Source organism: Rhinolophus ferrumequinum, chromosome 21 (genome assembly GCF_004115265.2).
Source record: "Rhinolophus ferrumequinum isolate MPI-CBG mRhiFer1 chromosome 21, mRhiFer1_v1.p, whole genome shotgun sequence".
NCBI lineage: Eukaryota > Metazoa > Chordata > Mammalia > Chiroptera > Rhinolophidae > Rhinolophus > Rhinolophus ferrumequinum.
The window spans coordinates 18060968-18082770 of record NC_046304.1 but is presented as its reverse complement, the minus strand read 5'-3'; the positions used below and the strand labels follow the sequence as shown (position 1 = coordinate 18082770).

The following is a 21803-nucleotide window of genomic DNA, read 5'->3' as shown; positions in this document are numbered from 1 at the left end:
CGGGCGGAGGAGTGGTCCCCGCCTGCCTCGCAGCGCGCTGCCCTGAGGCCCGGCTCCCACACAAAACTTTTCCGGCTTGGGATTCAGGACGCGTGCGCGCACGGTCCGCCGCTGTGGGCGGGAGTTGGGGCGGGGCGGAGGCGGGGTGCGGGGCGCGCGGGCCTGGGGAGTCCCCGCTGGCGGTCTGGTGCAGGGGGTGGGACGGCGCGAGCGAGCCGGGGGTCTACGTGGGCGCGCGGGGGCCCGGGGGCGGGGAGGTAGCGCGCGCTCCCTAGCTTGCCAAGCGGCGGGGCGGCGGGCCCCGCCCGGGGCGGGCCGGGATGGCGCCTCCTCCTCCTTCGCCCCAGCTGCTGCTGCTGGCAGCCTTGGCGGGGCTCCTGCGTCCCACTGAGGTAAGGCGACCCGCCCCCGAGAAGGTTTCTGCCCGGGATCTCAGAGCGCTTTGCCGAAAGTTCCTCTTGGAAGGAGTGGCGCGCGGACAGGGCATTAGGAGTCCTCCTCTGGCGGGCCGGGCCTGGGAGGGAGAGGGCAGGGCCCTCGCCGAGTGCAGCGCCCCAGCTCTTCTGCGCCTTGGACCCATAGGTGGTGCCTGAGCCGGCGGAGGAGGCAGGAGGGCGTTGTCCGGAGGGCCTGTGGCCTCTGCCCCGAAAGGTAGGAGTCTGGAGTGCAGTGGGAGAGAGGGTGTGAAGCGGTGGCCCCGTTCTGCTCTGGCCCCTCTGCACTCTCCACAAGTCACCCTCTGAGGACCTCTGCTGGTTCCTCCGGCCCTTGGTCGCCAATGTCTCCATCCCAACCTGGAGGCACGGGGCCTGTTGTGACACCCCACCCCTATCCCACCCCCCCGCACAGAGTCCCCCAACTGCTTTAAACTCTCTTCTTTCCCCATGTATAGGTGTCACCAAGAGTGACCTACACACGGATGAGTCCACGGCAGGTAAGTACCCGCAGGAGCCATCCTTGGTGTCTGCACTGGAAGCATTGAGGTCCTTGCAGGCTTTCTCCACCATCTCAGCTCATCAGCTCCATTCTTTACTGCTTCCCTCAGGAAGAGGCAATGTTCTTAGTCCCAAGATGGTGAGCCATAGGCCTCTGCTGCAATGCTGTGTCAGGAATGCTGCTGATTAGCTGGCTATGTGAGCAGGGAAAGGAGACTGCAGGGGGAACTGAGAGTAGAAGAAGAAAACCAACACATGCCCCAACTCTGCTGTGCGATTGTGGGAAATCTCCTGACTTCTCTGGGCCCCAGTTTTCTGTAAGAGGATATTAGTAATGCCCGTACCCACGAGGAGTCAATGAATAGTGTGTGACAGCACTTCAGAAAGTATGAAGCTGCACCATGTAAGGAGTGTGCCTCAGGTTGCCAGACCAAACTGGGTTCACCTTGCATGGCTACCTCTCTATTTTTGTTGCCAGTGTGGCCAGATAGCTTCCCTGTCCCCTTTGGCTTTCCTTTTGAACTATCTCACTATTTGATCCTTCTAATAGCTCCAGGACAAGAGATCTCATGCCACCTGCCTGATTCCTTTCCTCAAACAGCCTTTTCATTAAATCATTTTACTGGAAATAAGGAAACCTATGGCTCCTTATTTCCCACCTTATCATGGCCATACTCCCTTGCCTGGCTTTTCAGGCCCTACCGACTTAAATAAGCCTCGCCTGACCTCTCCAAACCTGTGGTTCCTCTCTAGTCATGTTGGTCTGCTCACCCACATGTGAGTGCCAGGTTCATTCCCACCGCTGAACCTTGGCTCCTTCTTGTTCTCCTCCACACCTGGCCTGAAGCTGGAGCAGGCAGCTCCCTAGCCACCTGCCATCCATCCCCATCCATCTTCAAAGCCCAGCACAGGAGTCAGCTCTCCCATGAGACTTTGCCTGATCACATCAGCCCTTAGGCATCACCTCCAAATTCGTGTCATGCTTATAACCTATCTCTTACAATTTAACAAGTAATCAATTTGAGTTTTATTAGTTCGCTTTTATTTGCATGAATTCTGTTTCCCCGAGTTTCCTTTACATTCCCTGCAAGTGGAGACCAGGAGTTCTCTTTTGGCATCTCCCGCAGCATCTGGCACGGTGCTGAGCATCAGGTCAGCTCAATTAAAGAATAATGAATAATTGATGAAGTGTTTTCATCCCGGGATTGTGCACCTGCTGCCTGCATGCCCTGTATTTGGATGCTTTTGGGAGATTGAACATAGAGCTAGGATCAATGACTAGAAGCCCGCGTCTCCATTTAGGAGATGTTTACAGTCTAGACGGGGGACCTGTAGAGCCATTGTTACAGATGCAGAGAAATACAGCTAAAGAGTGTGTCTGACAGGGTTCTGACAGGGTTAACCAGGCATGCTGTCATGGAAGTTGTGAACTTTGAGGGGTGGCAGTTGATGGAGGAGGGGTGAAATGAATGCTCAGAGGCAAGAGGGAGTGCATGCCAGTACCCAGGGTCCTTTGTCCTTTCCTGAGCCCTGATGGTGGAAGGGTCAAGGGGCCCTTCACCTGGCCCCCAAGATGGGCGAACTTGAGTTTCTCAGGGAGGGACTGGGGCCTGGCTTGCTGTCTGTGCCTTTCCTCCAGGCTGAAGATGTCATCTTCCTCTACCACCCCTGTGCCCACCCCTGGCTGAAGCTTCAGCTTGCCCTCCTGGCTCATGCTTGTGTGGCCCAGCCCTCACTGACCTCTGACTCCGGCCTCACTCAGGATCGGGTAAGTGATTGGTGAAAGGGGGTTGTCTGGCACTGGTAGGTGTTGTAGCCCCATGTGCAAGGAAAGGAAAATTCAGGGGCCTCCTCTTCCTCGCTCCCCACTTTCATCTTAGCTCTAACAGTTACCTCCTTTCATAGCCCCTGATGCTGGCAGCCTGGGGGATGGCGCTGGAGATGGCATGGGTAGAGCCAGCCTGGGTTGCCCACTGGCTGAAGAGGAGGCGGAGGCGGAAGCAGAGGAAGGAGAAGGCATGGTTCCACTCTGACAGCCTTTCTGGGCCCTCTCCCTTGGTGCCAACACCGGGAAGAGGGAGGCTGTACCGGAGAGGGTGTCTGCAGGTGAGGGGTGCTGGGTCCAGACTTGGTTGGTGGTGTGTTCACTGGGTTATCCGCACAGGGAAAGGGTGAGTGCTCTCTGTTCTCCCCTTAGGCCCCAGCTCTGGCCTTTACTCTGCGGACCTGGCGGCCCCCAGGCACAGAGATGGCATCTGCAGGGTCCAGGCAGCTCTCTCCTGGTGGTGCTAAGAGGCGTGGGCTGAGGGCTGCCCTGGGGCTTCAATCCACCCCCTGGGACCTGAGGTTGCCCTCTGCTTCCCCATGGAGCTTTGAGGCCAGGGAGACCACATTAGAAACCCCGGGTAATGCCCTATCTGTGCCCACTGGCCCCCTGCTACCTGGGGTGCCTGGAGGCAATGCCAGTTCCAGGATAGAGGCTCAAGTGCCCAAAGGGCAAAGCAGCCCAGGTGGCTGTGCCTGTCCGAGTCAGGCTTCCCGGGCCCCTCAGGCGGCAGCAGCACCTCCCAGGGCAGCCCGGGTCCCCACCCCACGCACGGAGGAGGCTGCCTGGGCTGCCATGGCCCTGACCTTCCTGTTGGTGCTGCTCACCCTGGCCACGCTCTGCACTCGGCTGCACCGAAACTTCCGACGTGGGGAGAGCATCTACTGGGGGCCCATAGCGGACAGCCAGGACACCGTGGCTGGTGAGAAGTTCCCGTCCTCGGCCACCCCCACCCCTGCCCGCCCTGCCCCCCCATGGCTTCCCTGCCCTTGACTGCTCCCCACCCTGCTCGCAGCTGTGCTGAAGGGGAGGCTGCTGATGCCCCCGCGTCGGGTTAAGCGCTCGCGCCGGAGACCCCTCCTCCCGTCCGTGCCCGACAGCGGCCCGGATGGGGACAGCTCCGACTGACCTGCCGCAGCCCTGCCACTGTGGCAGGTTCGGCTCCTCCTCCCGCCGGGAGGCCGCGACCTCTGCCACGTGGACCGCACCCAGGGCCGCCCCCTGGTGGCCAGATAGGGCAGTCCTGCCTAAGCACTTGCAGAAGGGTTCGTCCTTCATGTGTGGTTTGCGGGGAGAAAAAGGAACTGTTTTTCAGCCTCCCTTGCCAAAACTCCTTGTATTTCTAATTAAATTATTTTAGTAGAGCCTGCAGTTGAGTTCGTGCATCTGCCACACAGACACACTCACTCCCACCCAGGACACTGTCCTAGGCCATTTAGCTTGTGTCAGGTAGGGAGTATAAAATAAAGTTGAGCCCCGACAAGCTACCTGGTCTTAGAGGCAAGGATTTAGGAGCGTGATGGAACCCCTCCCACGACCACGGGGTGGGGATGGTGGTGGTACTGAAATACTTGTTTACAAGCTCCTTTTCTAAGCCCACAGGAGGGCTTCCCTTCCCTCAGAGCGGAGTCTGGAGCAGCTGCAGTCTGCATACCCGTGCTTCACACGCTCGCCACGGTTCTTTCTCCCATTCATTTCGGCCACTCCCCAGACCCAGACCCTCCCCTCAATTCTCGAAGCATCCGAAACAGCACATGGTCACTTATTTATTTTTGATACAAATGTACAGGACACACATCTTGACAGTCAGCCCACCACCACCACACAGTACAGCCTGGCCCCCTAGGACAGAGGTGGGACGGGGAGAAGAGCTGGTGGTTGCTACCATCTGCCTCTCCAGCCTTCCCAGGCTGCAGCCCAGGTTCCAGGTACACAGATACCGCAGGCACAGGTGCTGGCCTCTCAGAGGTTATCAGGGAGGGGCCTCTAGCTGAATTGGGGACCCTGGGGAGCCAGCCCCAGGCTCAGGTGCTCAGTTCTCTGCCCTAGCCAGCACACTCCGCCTCCACAAGGGAGGAGGAGAGATGGAGGGAAGTGGTTTTCACTTTAAGTTCATAGAGAAGGGGTACGAGTGGTGGGAGGGATGAGGGGAGACAGTGGGCAGGACCCCAGCTGGTTACCCAGGCAGTCCCTGGCCCCAGGATGGGGGAGAGGGAGGCTGAACCCCAACGCTGGTCCTGCTGCTCTGGTCCGCTCACCCCTCACAAAACTCCCGATGGGCCAGGCCTCCGGGACGGCACTGCCGCCCCGCACACTCACACGCAGGCACGCAGGGACACTCAGTTACCACGACGTTAAAATTAAGGGGTGGGAGAGGAGAGGGAGAAAAAAAAAGGTTTTCCAGTGTTTGCTGCTGGGGACCCCGGGAACACAGGTTGGAGCCTGTGCCCTAGGCGGGGGCCTTTTGGCATTAAAAGAGAGCAGCATGGGGGCTGGTGGCTACAGGGCGGGGACATCCACGGAGATTATGTACAAAGGAGGGGGATGCCCCCACTCAGCCCCCAATAGGGCTGAATTGGCTCATGGGGGTGGGGTGCATGTAGGGGGAACCGCCCCACTCAGAGTGTCCCCACCTGACCCTTTGCTGAAGGCGCCCCAGAGGGCAAGGGGCGGGAGTGGTGCCTTACAAGCCCCTGCCCAGGAGAAGGGAAGGGATGCTATGTACAGGGGGAGGTGCATGGAATGTGGGGGGCAGAAGCTCCTGCCACCCCACCTCCCCATCCTTGGGGGTCTGAGGGGGGTGGGCACCAGGGCACCTGGCTGCCAGGGGAGAGTGGCAGCACTAAGGGCACTTGAGCCAGAGGCTCTGTTGGGGTGGGGATTAGTATTTGGAGTGGCCCAGCTCCCATGGCCAGTGAGGTCCCAGGGTGTAGGTGAGGGTGCAGGGGGAGTGGTCACTGCTTCTTCTCGCGGGTGGTGATGGTGACCAGCTGCTTAGCAGCCTTGGCGATGTCATAGGCGCACTGGATCACCTGCTGCGTCAGCAGCTGGAAGTCCACTGGGGCACCCGGCTCGGGGGGCACTGTCTTACGGCACTCGCTCTGCAGCCGGTAGGCGCTGGCGTTGAGCAGCCGCAGAGAGCTGCGCACTGGCTCCAAGGCTGGCCTCTGGAAGCAGGGAGGAGGGAGGAGGGAGGAGGGAGGAGGGAGGAGGGAGGAGGGAGGAGGGAGTTAGGCCTCGGACTTCAAACCATGAGCCACAATCGTGGCCCAATGTATCTGTGTCTCCACCCAGGCAGCGGTCAGATTCTCTACCCCTACAACACCCTGAGGCCCCCCCTAATCCTGCTCCTCTCACTGGCTCCTGTACCTTTGGGAAGAGAGAGGCCATCTCAGTCACAGCCAAATGGATCTTCTCTGAGCAGGGCACAAAGCTATGGAGAGAGGGAAAGGTATAAATCAGAGGGGCTCCTAGAGCAGGGGCCCAGGGATAGGGGAACACTGGCCCCTCTCTTGCCCTCTGCAACACCCAGAGGCCATAAAAGCCTGCACCCCACCCCATACCTGTCATGTTTGAATTCCTGGGCAGCCCGCAACAATTCCTGAATGTTCTTGGTAACCTGCTCTGTCTTCAGGATGACGTCCTCCGTGCTGGGAAGCCCAGGGTCCAGGTCTCCATCCAGGCTTTCCAACTCGGGGTGGAAATCCTCCTCCTTGGCGAGCTCTAGAAACCTCTTCCCTTCCATCCTGAGGCCCAGGGTTAGAAAGAGACATCCCAGCCGTCAGGCCTCTTGCCTGCGCCCTCAGACACCCCCGGGCCCGCCTGACCGCCCTCCTGCCAGGTGCCTCACCCGAGCAGTGGGTCCCCACTTTGTGTGTTCTCATAATCGCTGTCGGCACCACTGCCGTGGCGGGAAAGCTTGCTCTGGAGGGTGCAGGGGAGGGGTGGTAGGTGAGGTACACACTCCCAGACCCACACACCCCATTCAGCCTGTCCCTTGTGCATAGGGGATGGGACGGTACCGTATGGCGGCTTCCTTCCTGGGAGCAGGACAGCAGCGGGGAGGAGGGAGTGAAGGGCACAGCTGAGGCCGACACCCCCTTCCGGATCTGAAACCCAGGAGTGCTGCAGTCAGTCCTCCTCCTCCCTGCCACCCCCTTGCCAGCTTCCTCACACTGAGGTATGTACACACATCCCTGTACCCAGCATCCAGCAGAAAGCCTGGTACTCGCTGGGGCTCAGAACCTGTTTGCAGAAACAGACCCACCTGCCCCAGGCCCCGCTTACCCGGTAAAGGCCGGCAGGGACATGCATAGAATACATGGCGTCGTCCTCCAGTTCCTGGGGGGTTAGCACAGTGGGTGTCACGGAGGGCCCCGTGGTGGCCCCGCCCGTTTCCCCAACCCGTTAAGACCAGTCGGCAACTCACAGTGCTGTGGAAAGGCTGGAGCCGGGTGGCAAGCTCGTCCCCAGGTGGGCCCCCAAAGGGCTTCAGGGCAGAACCTGGTTCATACATGGAGAAGGCCTGGCGGTCCCTGCGGTGGGCACTCCCACCAGGCCCCATGGACACGTGTTCTGCCCGGTCGCTGGGGAGTGGGGGTGTGGGCACTGGTCCTGGCGGCTGCCGGATCTGCAAGTTCTCCGCCTGCAGCTTGTGGATCTGAGAACGGAGTGGTGTCAGAAACTCCAGCGGGTCTGGGCAGCACCCCCCCACCCCCCAAGGCTGCAGCCCTCACCTCCCTCTGCAGCCTCCGGAGCTCATCACTCAAGCTGCTGTTGACCTTCATGAGCTGCTGCACCTTTGCCTCGGAGGTGGCCAGGGCCTTCTTCAGCTCCAGGTACTCCTGCAGCGTCACGGCCCCGTCGGACAGGTCCGAGGAGTCCATGCTCTGCAGACGGAGACATAAGCGGGTCAGCCACCATGGGCCTGGCACAAACGCCCTCAGAGGTGTGCTCTCAAGGCTGTGAGCAGCCCACTTGTCCTGCAGGCCCCGGGGGACAGGTGGACAGGGCCGGGTCTTGGTGGAGGCCGGGGGAGGGCGGGGGCGGGGCAGCGCTCAGACCCGGGCTCGGTTGTTCCGCGTGGTGCCCGCAGTGCGCAGGGGCTCCTGGTCCGTGTCCTCGTCCGAGGCCACACTGTCGTAGTCGTGCTGGTCGTCGAGGTCACTCTGGCTCCGCGCAGGTAGCTCGAGGTTGTCTGAGGGCACAGGCCTGTCACTCAGGGCTCAGCACACAAGCCGTCTATCGGGCCATCCCCAAAAGAGACTACCCTGGCAGGGGGCCCAGCGCCCACAGCCCACCTGCGCCCTTCCCACCTGTGGGGCTGCTCAGGCCCTTGCCCTGCTGCCTCCGCTTGGCCTCACTGAGAATGTCGATGATCAAGGTGGCAAACTCTCGGGCATTAAAACGCGCCAACTTCTGCCGCCCCTGCGAGGTAGAAAGGGTCCGGCGGCGTGAGGGGACCCCTGCTATCTGCTACCTGCTTTAACCACAGCGAAAACGTCTCAGCCTGGCTCACCTGGCCAGGACAGGGGGTGAGGGACGGCATACATTCAAGGTGACCAGGGGAGCTCTCAGGAAGATGCTGGAACCCCACTCCTCCTCTCCCCTCCCCCCCACACCGGAGACTGCTCACCAAGTGCTCAGAAGAACAGCCTCTTCCCTACTCCCATATTCCAATGCCAGCCAGGCCTGGAGGGAGGCCTCGGCCAGGGGTGGAGAAGAACAGGCCCGGGCCCCGGCCCAGACAATAGCCAGTGAGGAGAGGAAGGGCAGGGCCCACAGAGCTGGCAACCCCAGGAAGGGAAGAGACTGCCCCAGGCCCCCGCCCAGCCCCCTTACCTGATTCCGTGTGGCCGAGTATTCGGGGTTAACAGGCAGGAAGGGCACAGCACTGCGCTCTGTCACCAGGGTGCTGTGGTTTTGGGTAGCCAGCCACACTGGGGGGAGGAGCAAGGAGCAGATGTCTAAGGTGGTCAGGCCCGGCGAGGGGAGGGGGGAGCACTGCTCCTGGCTCCTCCCCACGCCCACCAAGCTTGGTGTTCAAAACAGGAGTGGTCTTCAGACAGGCGAAGCAAGGCTGGGCAAGGCCAACTGGGGACTGACGGACAGAATGAGGCGACTCCTTCTCGCCAGGCCCAGCCTAGAGTTTGGGCTAGAATCTGGCTGTGGCCAGGAAGGAGTGATGTAGGGGGGTGGAGCAGGACTGGGGAGAGAGCCAAAGTGGGAGGAAGCCAGAACAGAGATGAGCCCTAGTCTGGGGGTGGGGTGGGAGGCGCAGGCTGGCTGCCTCCAGCTCAGCACACTCTGCTGGGCCAGGGAAGCTGCCCAGGCGGGCTCACAGCTGGCAGGGATGTATATGCAGGCCTGCTGGCAGACCAACCCCAGACACCCCTTCTTAGAACCGCAAGCGATCCCAGCGCCTCCCCAGAAGGTAGGTGCTCTGTCCCATCTATCTGCCCAAGGCCTCCGCGACCTTCCCTGCTCACCAGCATCATTTTCTCTTCGATCCACCTCGTCATACACGTCCATGGCAAGTTCCTCAAAAAGCCGGTTGCTGAGCTGGAGGCACAGAGCGGACACAGGCTTTGTCAGGTCAGCTGGCCCTGGCACTCAGCGCTGACAGGGCCAGCTCACCGGGATGTCATCAGATGGGGGAAACCGCTTGTGTCCCTTGTGCCACCCAGCCCCCACAGTTCCAGAACTGGAGAGTGGGGTAGTGGTCTGTCCGCCAGACTCCAGTGGGAGTGAACAGCTAGTGCCCTTGTAGGTCAGAGGTGGAGCTAGGGCCCTGGGAGCCTTTGGAAGGCAGAACCAGGGTCAAAGACAAGGGGTGGGGAGGTGGAGACCGGGGAGGCTAGAGTGAGGGCAGGTCAAAGATGTGGAAAAGGGTACTAGGTCAGAGAAAGGGGGAGCAATCGCAGGGATGGGGGATTAGAAATGGGAGCAGCTCCAAGTATTAGGGGCCTGTCTGAGCAGACTCACCGCCTGCAGCTTCTTCTTGGCAGCTTTGGCTAACTCGGACAGGTCCAGGCTGTGGATAAGGAGGGAGACGGGAATGGGAAAGAAGGAAGAGGCGGCCAGGCCCTTGCCAATGACCTCCCCAACATGCAGGGATCCCAGCGAGACAAGACCCCAGACGCCGCACACCAAGAGCCACCCTGCCCCACCCAACCGCCAGAGCCTGCTCCCGTGGCAGACGGCAGATACCTCTGAGACATGCACTTTTGCCGAGATCTAAGTCCAGAGAAAGGCAGCAGAGGGAAGAACAGGATAGAGGCAGCAATTACCCAGGAGCAGGGCAGCACACGCCTTTCCACGTCAAGCTCAGACCCATCTCCGTGTGCACACCAGACCCAGAGTGTACAAGACTGAACTCATCCACCCCCCCAACCTGTTCTTGGACGGCTCGCTCCTTCTCTCAGTGACCCACTCACCCAGCACCAACAGCGACTCCTGAGAACCACCTGAAACCTCCCTCAACCTCTAGCCTGTGACAGGCTTTCCCCAGGTTCTGCCATCATTTCCTCCTGTCTGGGCTTTTGCAGTGATTTCTTAAGCCAGTATTCCGCTTCCGGTCTTGCCCTTACAATCCTTTTTCCACCCAGCAACCCAGGATGATCTTTTTGATGCATCTGGATCTTTTTGACCCCTGGTCATAAAAACATCTCAATAATAACAGGCATGTATGGCATACTTCAACAAAAAGCTCACTTTAAAAATGTGCTAAATGCTTTGTATGCATTATCTTATTTAATCCTCTCAACAGCCCAGAAAAATAGATACTGTTGCCCTCATTTCTAGCAAAGGTAACTGAGGCTCAGAGAGGTTAAGTAGCCTGCCGGAAGTCACACAGCCAGTAAGCAGCAGAGCTGACTCCACACATCCAGGCCTGGAACCCGTCTGCCCTCGGGATGGTCACAGCCCTTGTCAGGGCTCACAGCACTGGCCACTCTCTCACCCTGTCTCTATTCCAGTCTTGCTCCTGGGATTTCCTGCCTCTCACAATATGCTTCAGCCTCATGGTCTGCCTGCAGTTCCCACCACAGTATTTCTAACACCTATGCCTTCGTCTCGCTTGCTGTGCTTCCCACACTGAACTACAACTGTCTGACTAGGCTGCTTCCCCCTCTAGGCTGTGGGTTCCTTAAGGGCAGGGACCATATCTGAGTTACCTGTGTCCCAGTGCCAGGAACAGCAGCTGGGCGTGGGAAGGTGCTCGGTTAACATTTCATTGAGTACGTGCCCATATGTGTTTATAGCACCCCCCTGCCCCTCGACACACACACTCAGGCACACACACAAGGCAGAATCAGACCAGAGAAATAGGGGGCAGTCTTGGGGTTCCAGAACTGGATGTCTGGGTTCAGGGATCCGAGGCGCCCAGGCCTGACCATCCCCATCTGCCACACTGGCCTTTGGAGAGGGATGGAGCCTCCTTCCTCTCTCCAGATCCAGGCCAGAAGCCACAGCTTGGCATGACGCTTGGCTATCCAAGGCAGCCACCAGGGGGCGCCAGCACCCATCTTGTGAGCTGGATGAGGGGTTGGCAGAATGTCCCCCACAGCTTGGGCACCTCAGGCCTCTCAGATCAGAGGGAGAGACACCTAGACTGTGCCAGGCCCTGCCCCCAACCCCTGCCGAATTTCTGAGCACACCACAGAGGCCTGACCGGTAGTCCCAAAGTTAGTCCAATCCCTGGAGCCCACCACCTTTTCACTGAGGAGCAGAGGTTTATTTCAGAGGGGTCAGCGCCCCTGGGAACAGAACCCAGTGACCCCTGCTCCTGGGGGTGTTCCTCGTACTCCAGCTCTATGTGCTTGACAGGACGGGGCTCAGGCTACGCTGGACAAGTGCTGAGTGATACATCTGACGGGCCGCGGGGCCCAGGCCCAGCATTAGGGAGTGAGGACTGGACTGTGAAATGCTTGTGCCTCCAGCCCCTAGAGGGGTGAAATGGGCATGGGGAGGGGGCCTGGGGAGTGGGAGACGTGATCTCTGAGGGTCAAGTACCCACACGGCCTCTAACAACCTCTGGGAAAGGATGTCAGGTGGGTACTCACCTGTCGGCCATCTGTGGGATGATGTAATGCCCATTCTTGTGATCTGAACAAAAATAAAAATGCCAAGTCACTGGTGCTGGGTGGCCTTAGCAGCTGGGAGCCCACCTCACTGCCATGAGCAAGGCTTGGCACCCAGAAATGTCAGGGAAAAGGGAAGAGGGCAGGCCACCCCAAGAGCCCTGGGAGCTGGCTGCAAGTTATGCCCACCCCCACTCCCTACCCCAATGTGCTGCAGCCCAGAGCCTGCAGCAATTTCACAGGAGCCAGTTGCCTAGCAACGCTGTTCCCCAGCTGGCTTTGTCACCATGGCACCTGCTGCTGGGGTGTGTCTGAGTCCCACCTGCCTGGTACAGCCAGGCCAGCCCCGAACTCTGCTCACCAGGCTTTCGTCCACAGAGATAGAAGGCCAACCGGTCAGTGAGCTCATATTGGCACTCGACTAGCCTTTCGGCCAGCTCATGGTGCCCCGCCTGCCTGTGGGGAGGGGCATGGCTCAGCCTGCAGGAGGAGCCCACTCCCCCCCCCTGCCGCCCACCCAAGCTTCACCCTTCCCCCGACCCTCACCTGGCGTAGTCAATGGGGGTACGGCCATTAACGTCAGGGGAGCCAGGGTCGGCCCCATACACTACAAGAAGCTCAGCCTGCAGCGTCTGCCCTGCCTTGGCAGCCACGTGTAGAGGCGTGGTGCCCTTCTCTGGGTGGAAGAAGTTGGCCTGGGCACCCAGGGACAGCAGGCGCAGACATGTCTCCAAGTTGCCCGTCCGCACGCTCGAGTGCAGTTGCTGCAAGGAGCGGAGTGTGCAACAAACGTGTGTGCATGAGGCCCCTCCCCTCTTCCAGTCCAGGCAGGGCACCTAGTCCAGGCAGGGGCTGGGGCTCCTATTACCAGCTCCAAGGGCCCAGCTGAAGTTGGGTTGTCAGGGAGGACAGACAGCTTCCCACTAGGAGTTAATACCAATTTATAATCTACTACGTGCTGTGTGCCCTGCTTGGACCAGACGTTATCTATGAGGTAAATGCTGTTATTTCTTTCTCATTTTACAGATGAGGAAACTGAGGCTCTGAGAGGCTAAGAAACTGGCTCAACTGGTCCCAGCTTTTGGGTGGCAGCTGAGGAATTTAGCCTGGTATGTCTACTTGGGAGCCGAGGGGCCTCGACCACCTGCAGCCTGCCCACGCATTCTGGTCCCTCCGCCGTGCCCGCTGCTCTCGCCTGACTTGGATGTCTCTGGGGCCTGGGGCTCGGCAGTGATAAAGGAGAGGTCTTCAGGGCATTGCGGGTCAGGAGAGGAGAGGCCCACCCATCCGTTGTGGGGCCCCCCAAACCTTGCTGAGGTCTTTGGCGGTGACCCCGTCATCATCCCGGCAGGGAAGCTTATGCACAAATGCCAGCATCTGGTACTTGGCCCTGATGAACTCGGACTTGATGGGGCTGCGTGGGGCACACAGGAGAAAATGGGGAGCCGGGCAAGAGGCTAGTCACCCAGCCACCTCCCAGGCCCACATCCCAGACCACGCAGCCCCTGCCACCACCCCTCTAGCCCGACTCACTGGACTTTGTCTTGAGGGTTGGCTTTGCGCCGGCCACTCTGCACTTGTGCAGGGTCCAGCAGAGAATGCTCCCAGATGGAGTTGGCCCCATTGCTGGCGAGCGTGTGCACCATCTGCGGGGAGGAGATGCCAAGTCAGAGAGCCCACTGCGAGCTGGGCACCAGCTGCAGCCAGTGTGACTGCAAACAGTACCGAAGGGCCTACTGTGTGCCTGATACCACTGCACCTACATCCAGTCAGGCCACCCAAGGACGTGGGTCCTGTTTAGCACTTCAGGTCACACGGCCAGCATGCCAAGGCTCAGAGAGGTTAAGTGACCTGTTCAATGTTACACAGCCAAGCTAGTAAGTGACAGAGCTGGGGTGAGAGCCCAGATCTGTTGGATTCCAGTCCTGGAGGCCTCCTCTCTGCACAGGTGAGTGGATGGGTGGAAAGAGTCAGGGATAGGTTCGGCCCCAGGTGGGCGCTGCGTGGGGTGGGAGTGCCTCGTGGGCCACTTTATATAAGCAGAACTGGTGCTGCAGAATCCAGACAGGTGTGTATGTAGGTCTGGGGAAAATGTACCTGTGCTCAGCAGGCTGTGGGAAAGAGGACCCCCCTGGCCAGGCCCCATACCTGCAGCAGTGTGGGAGGCCAGGCGCTGTGGCGAAGGTGCTTCACAATGGAGATGTGGCGTCCCAGGCTCCGGTGCACGCTGCAGCACTCGTCACACACCAGCACGCCCCTGCTGATGGAGGCCCAGCCAGGGTCTGTGGGGGTGGGGGCAAGGGTCAGCTGTAGCCAGATGGGGGCACCTGCTCCCGGGCGGGCCAGCACTATGTCTAAGGTTCCACACACAGTCACTCCCTCGGTCCCCGAAGGTCCTGATGAGGAAGCGGAGCTAAGGCAGCGGGAGGAATTTCCTCAAAGGCTCCAAGCTGGCGACTGACAAAGCCGAGCCCTTTCCTACACATCTTTGCCCCTGTGAGGAGGTGTGGTTCCCCAGGGCGTACTCAGCGGGCCTGGTTTTCTGTCCTGCAACCACCACTACCAGTCCCACAGCTTTTCCCCAGGGAACGAGACTGTTGTCCCAGGGCTTCCCCGGGGAGGCAGAAATCCCCCAGGGGATGCAACCCTGATGCTTACGCCACACACCCCTCACTCCTCCTGTGTTTGGGTCAGTGCCACATCTCTCCTGCACCCAGACTTCTGTGTGCAGGAGCCTCTGGCCCAACTGCCTGGCCCATCACACCCCTCCAGGGGCTCCCGACTCTGCCCTCATCCTGGTAAGCAAGAGGCCTTTTCATGCCCAAGCCTCCAGTCACCATCACTGATGGGCTGAGCTGGAGCCCCTCTTATGGAGGATGGAAAGAGCAAAGGTGCTAACATTGACTGAGCACCCGCTGTGTACCACTGGGTACTGCATGTATGTACTCTCAAAATTGTTAGGCAAGGCAGAAAATGCTATATCCCTGCTTTACCAACCAGGAGAGGTTACAGCACTTGCTCAAGGTCACACAGCCAATGAGTGGGATTGCTGGGATGTGGCCCCGGGCACTTAGATGCCAGAGACCATGCCATGTCTATAACCACTGCAGTCCCTCTGCCTCTGCTCTGAAGGGGGCAGCCCCCAGTGGCGAGGGCTCTGGCAGTCACTCTCCACTCCTTAAGGAGAAGTGAACTTTGGAAACACGAAGAGAAGCCAGGGCAGGGTGGGAGCTCCTGTGGTCCTTTTCAAGGGCAGGGGAGATGCCACCCATCCCAGGCCCCTTGGGAGAGGGGGAGGAGACAGCTGCATACAGCTCAGGCTTCGGAAAGGTCATGGGGAGAAAGCAGCCATTGTGTGCCACTGGAGAGTGGGGGCAGGGAGCCTCTCTCCCAGGACACCCTGCTCTGCCTAGGCCGCCCCCCCTCCTGCCTCAGGAAGCCCTGTCCTGGGGGTGGGGGGGTGGGGGTGCGCTGGCTCTCTGCCTTGCCCCATAGGGCTCAGGGGTAATGAAAGCCTCTCCAACCAGAAGGTGATTCTCAGACCCTTCCCTGCAAGGACTTCCATCAAAGTTCCCAGGAGAAGTGTGTGGAGACTCTGAGTCAGGTAGCAGCATGAGCTCTGCCCACAGCAGGTGTCCCCTCATAGCTTGGAAACAGGAAGTGAAAGAGGGAGCTCAGTTCCTTGGGTCAGTGCTTCTTTAGGGATCCCCAAAACAGGGCAACAGAGGGATACACAAAGTGTTTGCTATACCTTCCTAGGGGGTTGATTCCAGGGGCCCGAGAGGAAGGGACCCACCATCTGTGCCAATGAAGAGCCTGAATGCACACTTTAGTGTTGGCTTTGCCCAGCAGTGAGGCACCCCAGGCATGGAAAGCGCCCTCCCCCCACTCCCAAACACCACTGGGTCAGGGGTCTGCCCTGGAGCCACCTCCGGCAGCCCAGGCAGGAAGCTGGAAATGACGCAGCCTGAATTCCTCTTGTTGAAATGGTGGGGTTTCCTGTAAGTGGGGAGCCGCCCAGGCCAGGATCATAAAGGGGCCGCCCTGAAGTCTCCACCCCCACCCCAGACCCGTGGTCCTACCAGAGAAGCCAGGCCTGGGAGGACTGGCCAGACATCCAGCGCCAGACCAGACATGGCAAGTCCCTGAAGATGGCAGTGCCCAAGACACCAGGACCCGGAGAATGCAGCCCAAAGCTTTGCTTGGCACTCTCCTACGCTGGGGGAGGGGTTGGCCCACCCTCCACAATGACCTCAAATAGGAAGGTTGGGCACAGGACCCTGACACTGGTGCCAGCTCAGGTCTGGATGATAGATGAAAAGCCCACCTTCACCCTACTACTTGTTCCCTATGCCCAAGGGGCCTTGGGCATACCCATGCAGGGGCCCCCAAGCCCCATTTAGGCCAGTTCCCAAGCAGAAGGGCCAAGAAGAGTTTCTGAAAGTCAAATGGCTATTGAAGTTTAAGGTTAAAGGGACCCTGTTGCCAAGAGACTCCCTGGACCAAATCTGGGGCAGAAGGGCTAGGGGAACATAAGGGCTAGGGGAGGTGGTGACCTCCTCAGTGTCCTGCCAACCCTCCTGGACTTACGCCTCTACGAGAATGGGGGTCTGGTAAGTGCAGGCAAGTGGGGGAGGGGTCCTGGGATAATGTTAACCAGTGCTAATCCCATGGAGGCCTCTACGAAGGTAAATTCAGGCCACCCCTTAAAGCCACTAGTGGCCTCTGGGCCACAGTAGGTCTACCATAAAGGGCAGCCTCTCCTGAGCTAGGAGCCAGATCCTCACTAGGGAAGAAAGAGACGCCCACCATCTTGAAAGCAGGCAAGAGTGATCCACAGGGACAGGGGTCAGAATGGTGGTTACCGTGGGGGAGGGGGGCGTTGACTGGGAGGGGGCACAAGAACCCCTGCAGGGTGATGGAAATGCTTCACCTCTAGACTGGAGTGGTGGTTACACAGCTACATATACACGTACAAACTCATCAGGCTAAACAGTAAGGTGCTGGCACTTTCCCATACACAAGTTATGTCCATGAAAGAGGAAGAAAGCCCACCACTCCCCCACCCCCAGAACAATGTACATTATGAAGAGACGAATGAGCCTGTAGGTTCCGAAATGTCCCTAGCCAACGGCCAGCCTTGCTCATCCAAGGTGCCCACTGGTCTCCACTCCTGTGCCTGCCGAAGTGGAAAGGTTAAGACGGCGGCCCAGGGGTAAGGAGCGGGCCCTTGAGAGCTGGGCCAGGACCGTGTGGCAGGGTGAGTGGAGGGCAAAGAAGGAGGCCCCACACATTCTCCAGGTTTACTGACCCCTGCCCCTTCTCTTGAACCCCCAAGGCAGGCAGGGACACAGATGGTGCCTGCCGAGGTGGCACCAGCTGCCATAGCAGCCAAGCCCTGCCCAGCTCCCTCACTACATACGCTTATCCCATGTGCCCAGACCTGGGAGCAGAGGGAGAATGGGGACCTTTGGGGTCAGGCTGCATCTCACCTTTCACCTCCATAACCCCTCAAATGAACCAACTACAAAAAAGCCACAACTCCATTCCTCGGGCTGGGGCTGCAGGGTTCCTACCAGAGGGAGTGAGAAGCCTAGGATGCTGGGCGGGAGGCACACGCCCGGGAGGCGGTCTGGGTCTGGGCTCCAGATTCTCGGTTCCCCTCCAGCTCTTTACTGGGGCTGCTATAGTTCCCAGACTGAGAACGCCACTCACTCCACGTATCATATGGGGGCGGGGGGGGGGGGGTTGGGGTAGCCCCAGGCAGCCAGCAGGGATCCTGACAAGCATCCAAACACTTGGGAGCTGCCTGCTCTGTACCAGACACCATGCTAGGTGCTGGAGTGGGGCGATGAGTAAGACTTTGTCAGCACCCTGCCTACCTCGCCATCCTCACCTTCTCACCAGCTGCCTCTTCCTGACCTGTATCCTGGATCAGGGGAAAAGGAGGTACGCAGGGCACAAATGCCTCTGTGGGAAGGACTGGGACAGAGCTGGGCAGTCCAATAGATCAGATGCACACCACTCCTCCCGGAGCCCAGGGGCTGTAGCCAGTCAAATGACATGGAGAAAGGACAATTGCCATGTTGATGCTGTCCTGTGGCCCTCAAGCCCAGAATCAGGACCACAGATTTAGAGCTAGGAAGGTCCTTAAAAACCATTTCTACTCCAACTTCTTTGCTTCACAGTTGAGGAAACTGAGGCCCAAGAGTGAGGAAAGTCTTGCCATGGGTCACAGAGTAAGAAGGAAATAAAGGCACCACTAAAATCCAGGCTCCCGATAGGATGTCTGCTCAGAGTACCCCTGCCCATCCCAGTTGCCCACCCCACCATGCTACACCCACCCAGCAGAGGTGTAGAATAGCCTGGGACACATATGTAGAAGGCAAGCTTTCCTTTGAGTCCCTCCATCCCCAGACCTGCCTGTGCTTGGGGCAAAGGGGATCATAGTCTCCAGCTAATTAAGGGTGAGGACACATACCCCCCAGATAGCTTCCTCAGAGCTCTCTAGATCATGGCGCGCTCTGAGAGGAGGTCCCGGGGTCACGACCACCCCCAGAGCACTCTGCCTCTGCCAGGTACCCACAGTTCCTACCTACTCTAGCTTGGAGCCATAGAACCACCAGGGCATCTGTGGATCTCAACCTGTTGTGGTCCTGGGCCTGTCCACAGTGTGGCTGGAAGTTATGGGCCCATAAGATAGCACCCCACACTCTCCCACTTAGTGTGCCCACAGTCCCCGAGAGTTCACAGACCCCCCGAGCCTGCCCAAAAGCCTCCCGGGCAGACAGCTCCTTTTCTAACGAGAGGATGGACAAAGGCCAGGGCGTCCTTCCCCAGGCCAGCTGCTGAGGCCCATCACTGGCAGCGTCCTCCCACATCAGAAGGGAGCAGCCTCTCGGGTCACTGCTCCTCACTTCCTCAGCAGGTCAGGGGGGTTTCACATCAGCCTGGACCTGACTCTGCTGGGAGGGAGAAGGGAAAGACCACAGTAAATACGGCCAGGAAGCCAACGGAATCCTGGGATGGAGGCACCCTTCCGCACTGCTTCCTACCCATTTCTGGCCAGACTGGGCTAGAGGACCAGGATGGGTCTGTGCCCAAGCTGGGGCAATACCAAGCCACCTTCCCAAGCAGGCCTTCCTGGGGCACAGGAAAAGCCAAGTCTAGTTGCTCCCAGTCACCCAGTGACCTGGGGATGCCTCGGTGGAAGATGCCCAGGCTCATTCTGGTCCTGAACATCAGGCCCTGCAAGGAGCCCCAGCCTTGGGAGGCAGGGGCAGGGAGTTCTAGGAGTAGCCACCCCCTCATCTGCTCGCTAGGAAACAGTATCCAAGCCCCCACCCCCACCCCCGCCCATCTGCCCAGCTCTCTGCCCCTTGCCCTCCGCCACCCCAGTGGGCCAGCAGACCATGCGAGCAGCAGGTGCAAGACGCGGGGGTGGCACTGAGATGACACAAAACCACACTCGCCCCCACCTCCTAAACCCTGCCGGCCTCCGCCACAGCTCTCCTGCCACCCCAGGCTGGCGCTTCCGTTTGGATATCGAGATGGGGGGGGAGCAGCTAGCTGCCCGCCTCCCTCAGACTGAGGGGTGGGAGGCGGCGCCGGGAATGTCCTTCCTCGCTTGTCCGCGGACGCAAGGGAACAGGGGGCCCCCAGGCCGGCCCTCCTGCCAAGGACGCGGCTCCGCAGTGGCCCGGGAGGGGGCCGAGGCCGGAGGCGGGAGGCCGCAGCCCCCAGCCCCACCCCGCCCTCCGGCCCCGCACGGCGCTCCCGCCAGGCCCCGGCGCCCGCCGGGCGGCGGCCTCCGTACGCGGTCCCGCCCCCGGCCAGGCCCTGCTTACCCGGGGCGCTGCAGTCGGCACACACCTCCGCTCGCGGCCCCTTCCGGGACATCCTCAGCGGCGACGCGGCCGCAGCCCTCTGGGCCAGCGTGGGGGGCGCGGGCGGCGGGCCCGGGCGGCGGCGGCCCCTGTTGCCCGGCCCGGCTCCAGCAAGGCCCCGGCTAGGCTCCGCGCGCCCGGCCAACCGACAGCCCTCGGGGCTGGCCCGGAACCCGCCGTGCCCGCCTGCCCGCTCGCCCTCGGGCGCCCTCCGCCCCGCGCCGCCCCGCGCCGCCCCGCCGCCGCTCGCCTCTCGCTCTCTCCGCCCCTTGCGCGGCTCCCGGCCGCTCCTGCAGGAAACGGCGCAGGCCCTGCCCACCGGGGGAGGGGCAGGCCGCACACCCGCCCCGCCGACCGGCCCTGCGGGCCGCGCCTCCCAGAGAAAGGAAGCCGGGAGCGCGGGCGGGAGGGGGCGGGAGCGCTTAAAGGGACCGCGGCCGCCGCGGGGTTGGAGCGGGCAGAGTCGCCTGCGGCCCTGGCCCCAGCTCTGGCGCTCCTTTGCCCCGGAGGTAGTGTGAGTCTCCCTCACAGCCCTTTCACTTTCGAGATGGGGGGTGGACTGGGAGGTCGGGCGCTGGGACCGCGGCCCCTGGAAATCAGGGAAGAGAGGAAGGAGCTGGAACTTCAGGCCCCCCTCCTCGTCAAGGGGCTGTGGTTTGGGGTACCCGCTTATCTTTGGTTGGGGTAAGGTGTGCGTCCTGGTCTCGCATGTGCCCACATCTGCGTGTCCAGGTGTGTGTGTGGTCACACCCTTGCTGACTATGCACACCGCCAACAATATGGTCGCCCAGGTGCCAGAGAGGTCACGCAGTGTATCGCTGTATCTCTGGCCTTTCTCAATGCTTCCATCCAGAGAGGAAAGAATCTGGGCGGTTTTTAAAGACCTCCGGAGGAGTGACCACTGTGCCTGTGTGCAGTAATATCCACTTGTCATCCGTCTTGTATACATGTATAGTGTTTCTGGGCCACCAGAGTGTGTGTCCATGGCATGTGTGTGTAACATACAGGGACTTTTTCTTGTAGCAGCCTTTCTTCCTGGACTTCACACAGAGACTCGGCGGGGTGGTGGTGGGGGACAGGGAGCAGAGGCGCATGCCGCACGTGGGTGCACCCCGGCACTGAGCATGCTCCCCCATACACGTGTGCCCCGCGTGCACCCAGCCCCCATCCCTGCAGCAGCAAAAGGCCAGAGCACTCTGCTTGTGGGGAGGGGGGAGGGCAGGGGTTCCCAGGGCCAGGCCTGGGGACCAGATCAGTGGTGACACGATTAAGGGAGAGTTCCCAAGCGGCAGGGAATCCTGCTCTGTAACCGGGGTGGGAGTGGGGTGAGGGGTGGGGGGAGTCCTTGGGCAAGGGTGCCGGAGTTGGTCGATTTCATCCCGGCGGTGCCAGAGCAGCAGTGACTTGTGGGTGTACTGGCTGCTTCCCTGGGGTAGACAAGTAATGCTCATGAGTCACATCACCCAAAATACATGCAAAGCTGCCTCCATCGCCTTTCGCTGCAGCCGAGATTGACAAGTTTGTCTGAAATCGCGATCCACGGGATATATTTATAATCACACCTTTAAAAAAATATTGTATGCCTCCCCTCCCCCCACAGCCAGCCGCTGGCTGGCAGGGCTTCTGCCAGCAAGGATACCTCGCGGAGTATGGGTGGGGGTGGGCAACACCTGCCTCCCAGTGCTGCACCCGTACGGAGGAGTCAGTCCATAGGCTTGGTGGCCCCAGATTCGGCAAAGGGGGGAGTGGCCTGGCCGCCCATACCCGGCGCCCAGCCCACCAGCGGTGGACGCCGGTTTACCCGATCGACCCCCAGCTATGGAAGTTCATTTATTAAATGTCGAGGCGGCTGCTGGAAGCCCCATCGCTTGGCCGTCTTTGTTTCTCTGCTGTGTGGGCGCGTCTAGAGCACGTGGCAGCTGGAGCGCGCAGGCCCGAGGAAAAGCGACCTGGGTTTAGAGTGTATGTATGGCTGCCTGGCAAAAAGAGAGCCGGCTGCCCAGGGGAGGGGATAGGCCCCCCAATCCAGGTTGAGTTCCCTCCTTCCTTGAGCTCCAAAACTTCAGGGGAAAAAGGA

General features: G+C 60.2%; 2 protein-coding genes across 3 annotated transcripts; one reads left to right on the top strand and one right to left on the bottom strand.

The window, feature by feature from the left end:
• Nucleotides 1-168: 168 nt before the first annotated feature.
• TP53I13 (tumor protein p53 inducible protein 13) lies at nucleotides 169-4127 on the top strand. Its single transcript, XM_033088974.1, has 7 exons — nucleotides 169-392; nucleotides 583-651; nucleotides 893-934; nucleotides 2575-2703; nucleotides 2841-3041; nucleotides 3133-3682; nucleotides 3776-4127. Exons 1-7 carry the CDS (start codon nucleotides 321-323, stop codon nucleotides 3886-3888), a joined length of 1176 nt encoding a protein of 391 aa, XP_032944865.1. The 5' UTR covers nucleotides 169-320; the 3' UTR covers nucleotides 3889-4127.
• A 386-nt stretch (nucleotides 4128-4513) lies between these two features.
• On the bottom strand, nucleotides 4514-20012 carry GIT1 (GIT ArfGAP 1). Of its 2 annotated transcripts, XM_033091002.1 has the most exons (21): nucleotides 19688-20012; nucleotides 13989-14122; nucleotides 13374-13486; nucleotides 13149-13254; nucleotides 12387-12604; nucleotides 12202-12296; nucleotides 11823-11865; nucleotides 9970-9996; nucleotides 9745-9793; nucleotides 9249-9321; nucleotides 8602-8699; nucleotides 8076-8187; nucleotides 7824-7957; nucleotides 7497-7649; nucleotides 7190-7420; nucleotides 7048-7101; nucleotides 6783-6869; nucleotides 6611-6684; nucleotides 6324-6506; nucleotides 6130-6193; nucleotides 4514-5927 (listed from the first exon to the last, which is right to left on the bottom strand). In XM_033091002.1, exons 1-21 carry the CDS (start codon nucleotides 19737-19739, stop codon nucleotides 5715-5717), a joined length of 2313 nt encoding a protein of 770 aa, XP_032946893.1. In that variant the 5' UTR covers nucleotides 19740-20012; the 3' UTR covers nucleotides 4514-5714. The 2 variants fall into 2 exon arrangements, with proteins under 2 accessions (XP_032946893.1, XP_032946894.1); XM_033091003.1 differs by lacking the exon at nucleotides 9970-9996.
• Nucleotides 20013-21803: the final 1791 nt, after the last annotated feature.

Excerpts from the sequence above, each read along its gene's own strand:
- TP53I13 (XM_033088974.1), top strand. The coding sequence starts at position 321 with ATGGCGCCTCCTCCTCCTTCGCCCCAGCTGCTGCTGCTGGCAGCCTTG. Across the intron at positions 652-892 it reads TGTGGCCTCTGCCCCGAAAG|GTGTCACCAAGAGTGACCTA; the intron begins GTAGGAGTCTGG and ends CCCCATGTATAG. Across the intron at positions 2,704-2,840 it reads CCGGCCTCACTCAGGATCGG|CCCCTGATGCTGGCAGCCTG; the intron begins GTAAGTGATTGG and ends CTCCTTTCATAG.
- GIT1 (XM_033091002.1), bottom strand. The coding sequence starts at position 19,739 with ATGTCCCGGAAGGGGCCGCGAGCGGAGGTGTGTGCCGACTGCAGCGCC. Across the intron at positions 13,255-13,373 it reads AACCCTCAAGACAAAGTCCA|CCCCATCAAGTCCGAGTTCA; the intron begins GTGAGTCGGGCT and ends TGCCCCACGCAG. Across the intron at positions 6,507-6,610 it reads AGTGGGGACCCACTGCTCGG|GATGGAAGGGAAGAGGTTTC; the intron begins GTGAGGCACCTG and ends CCTGGGCCTCAG.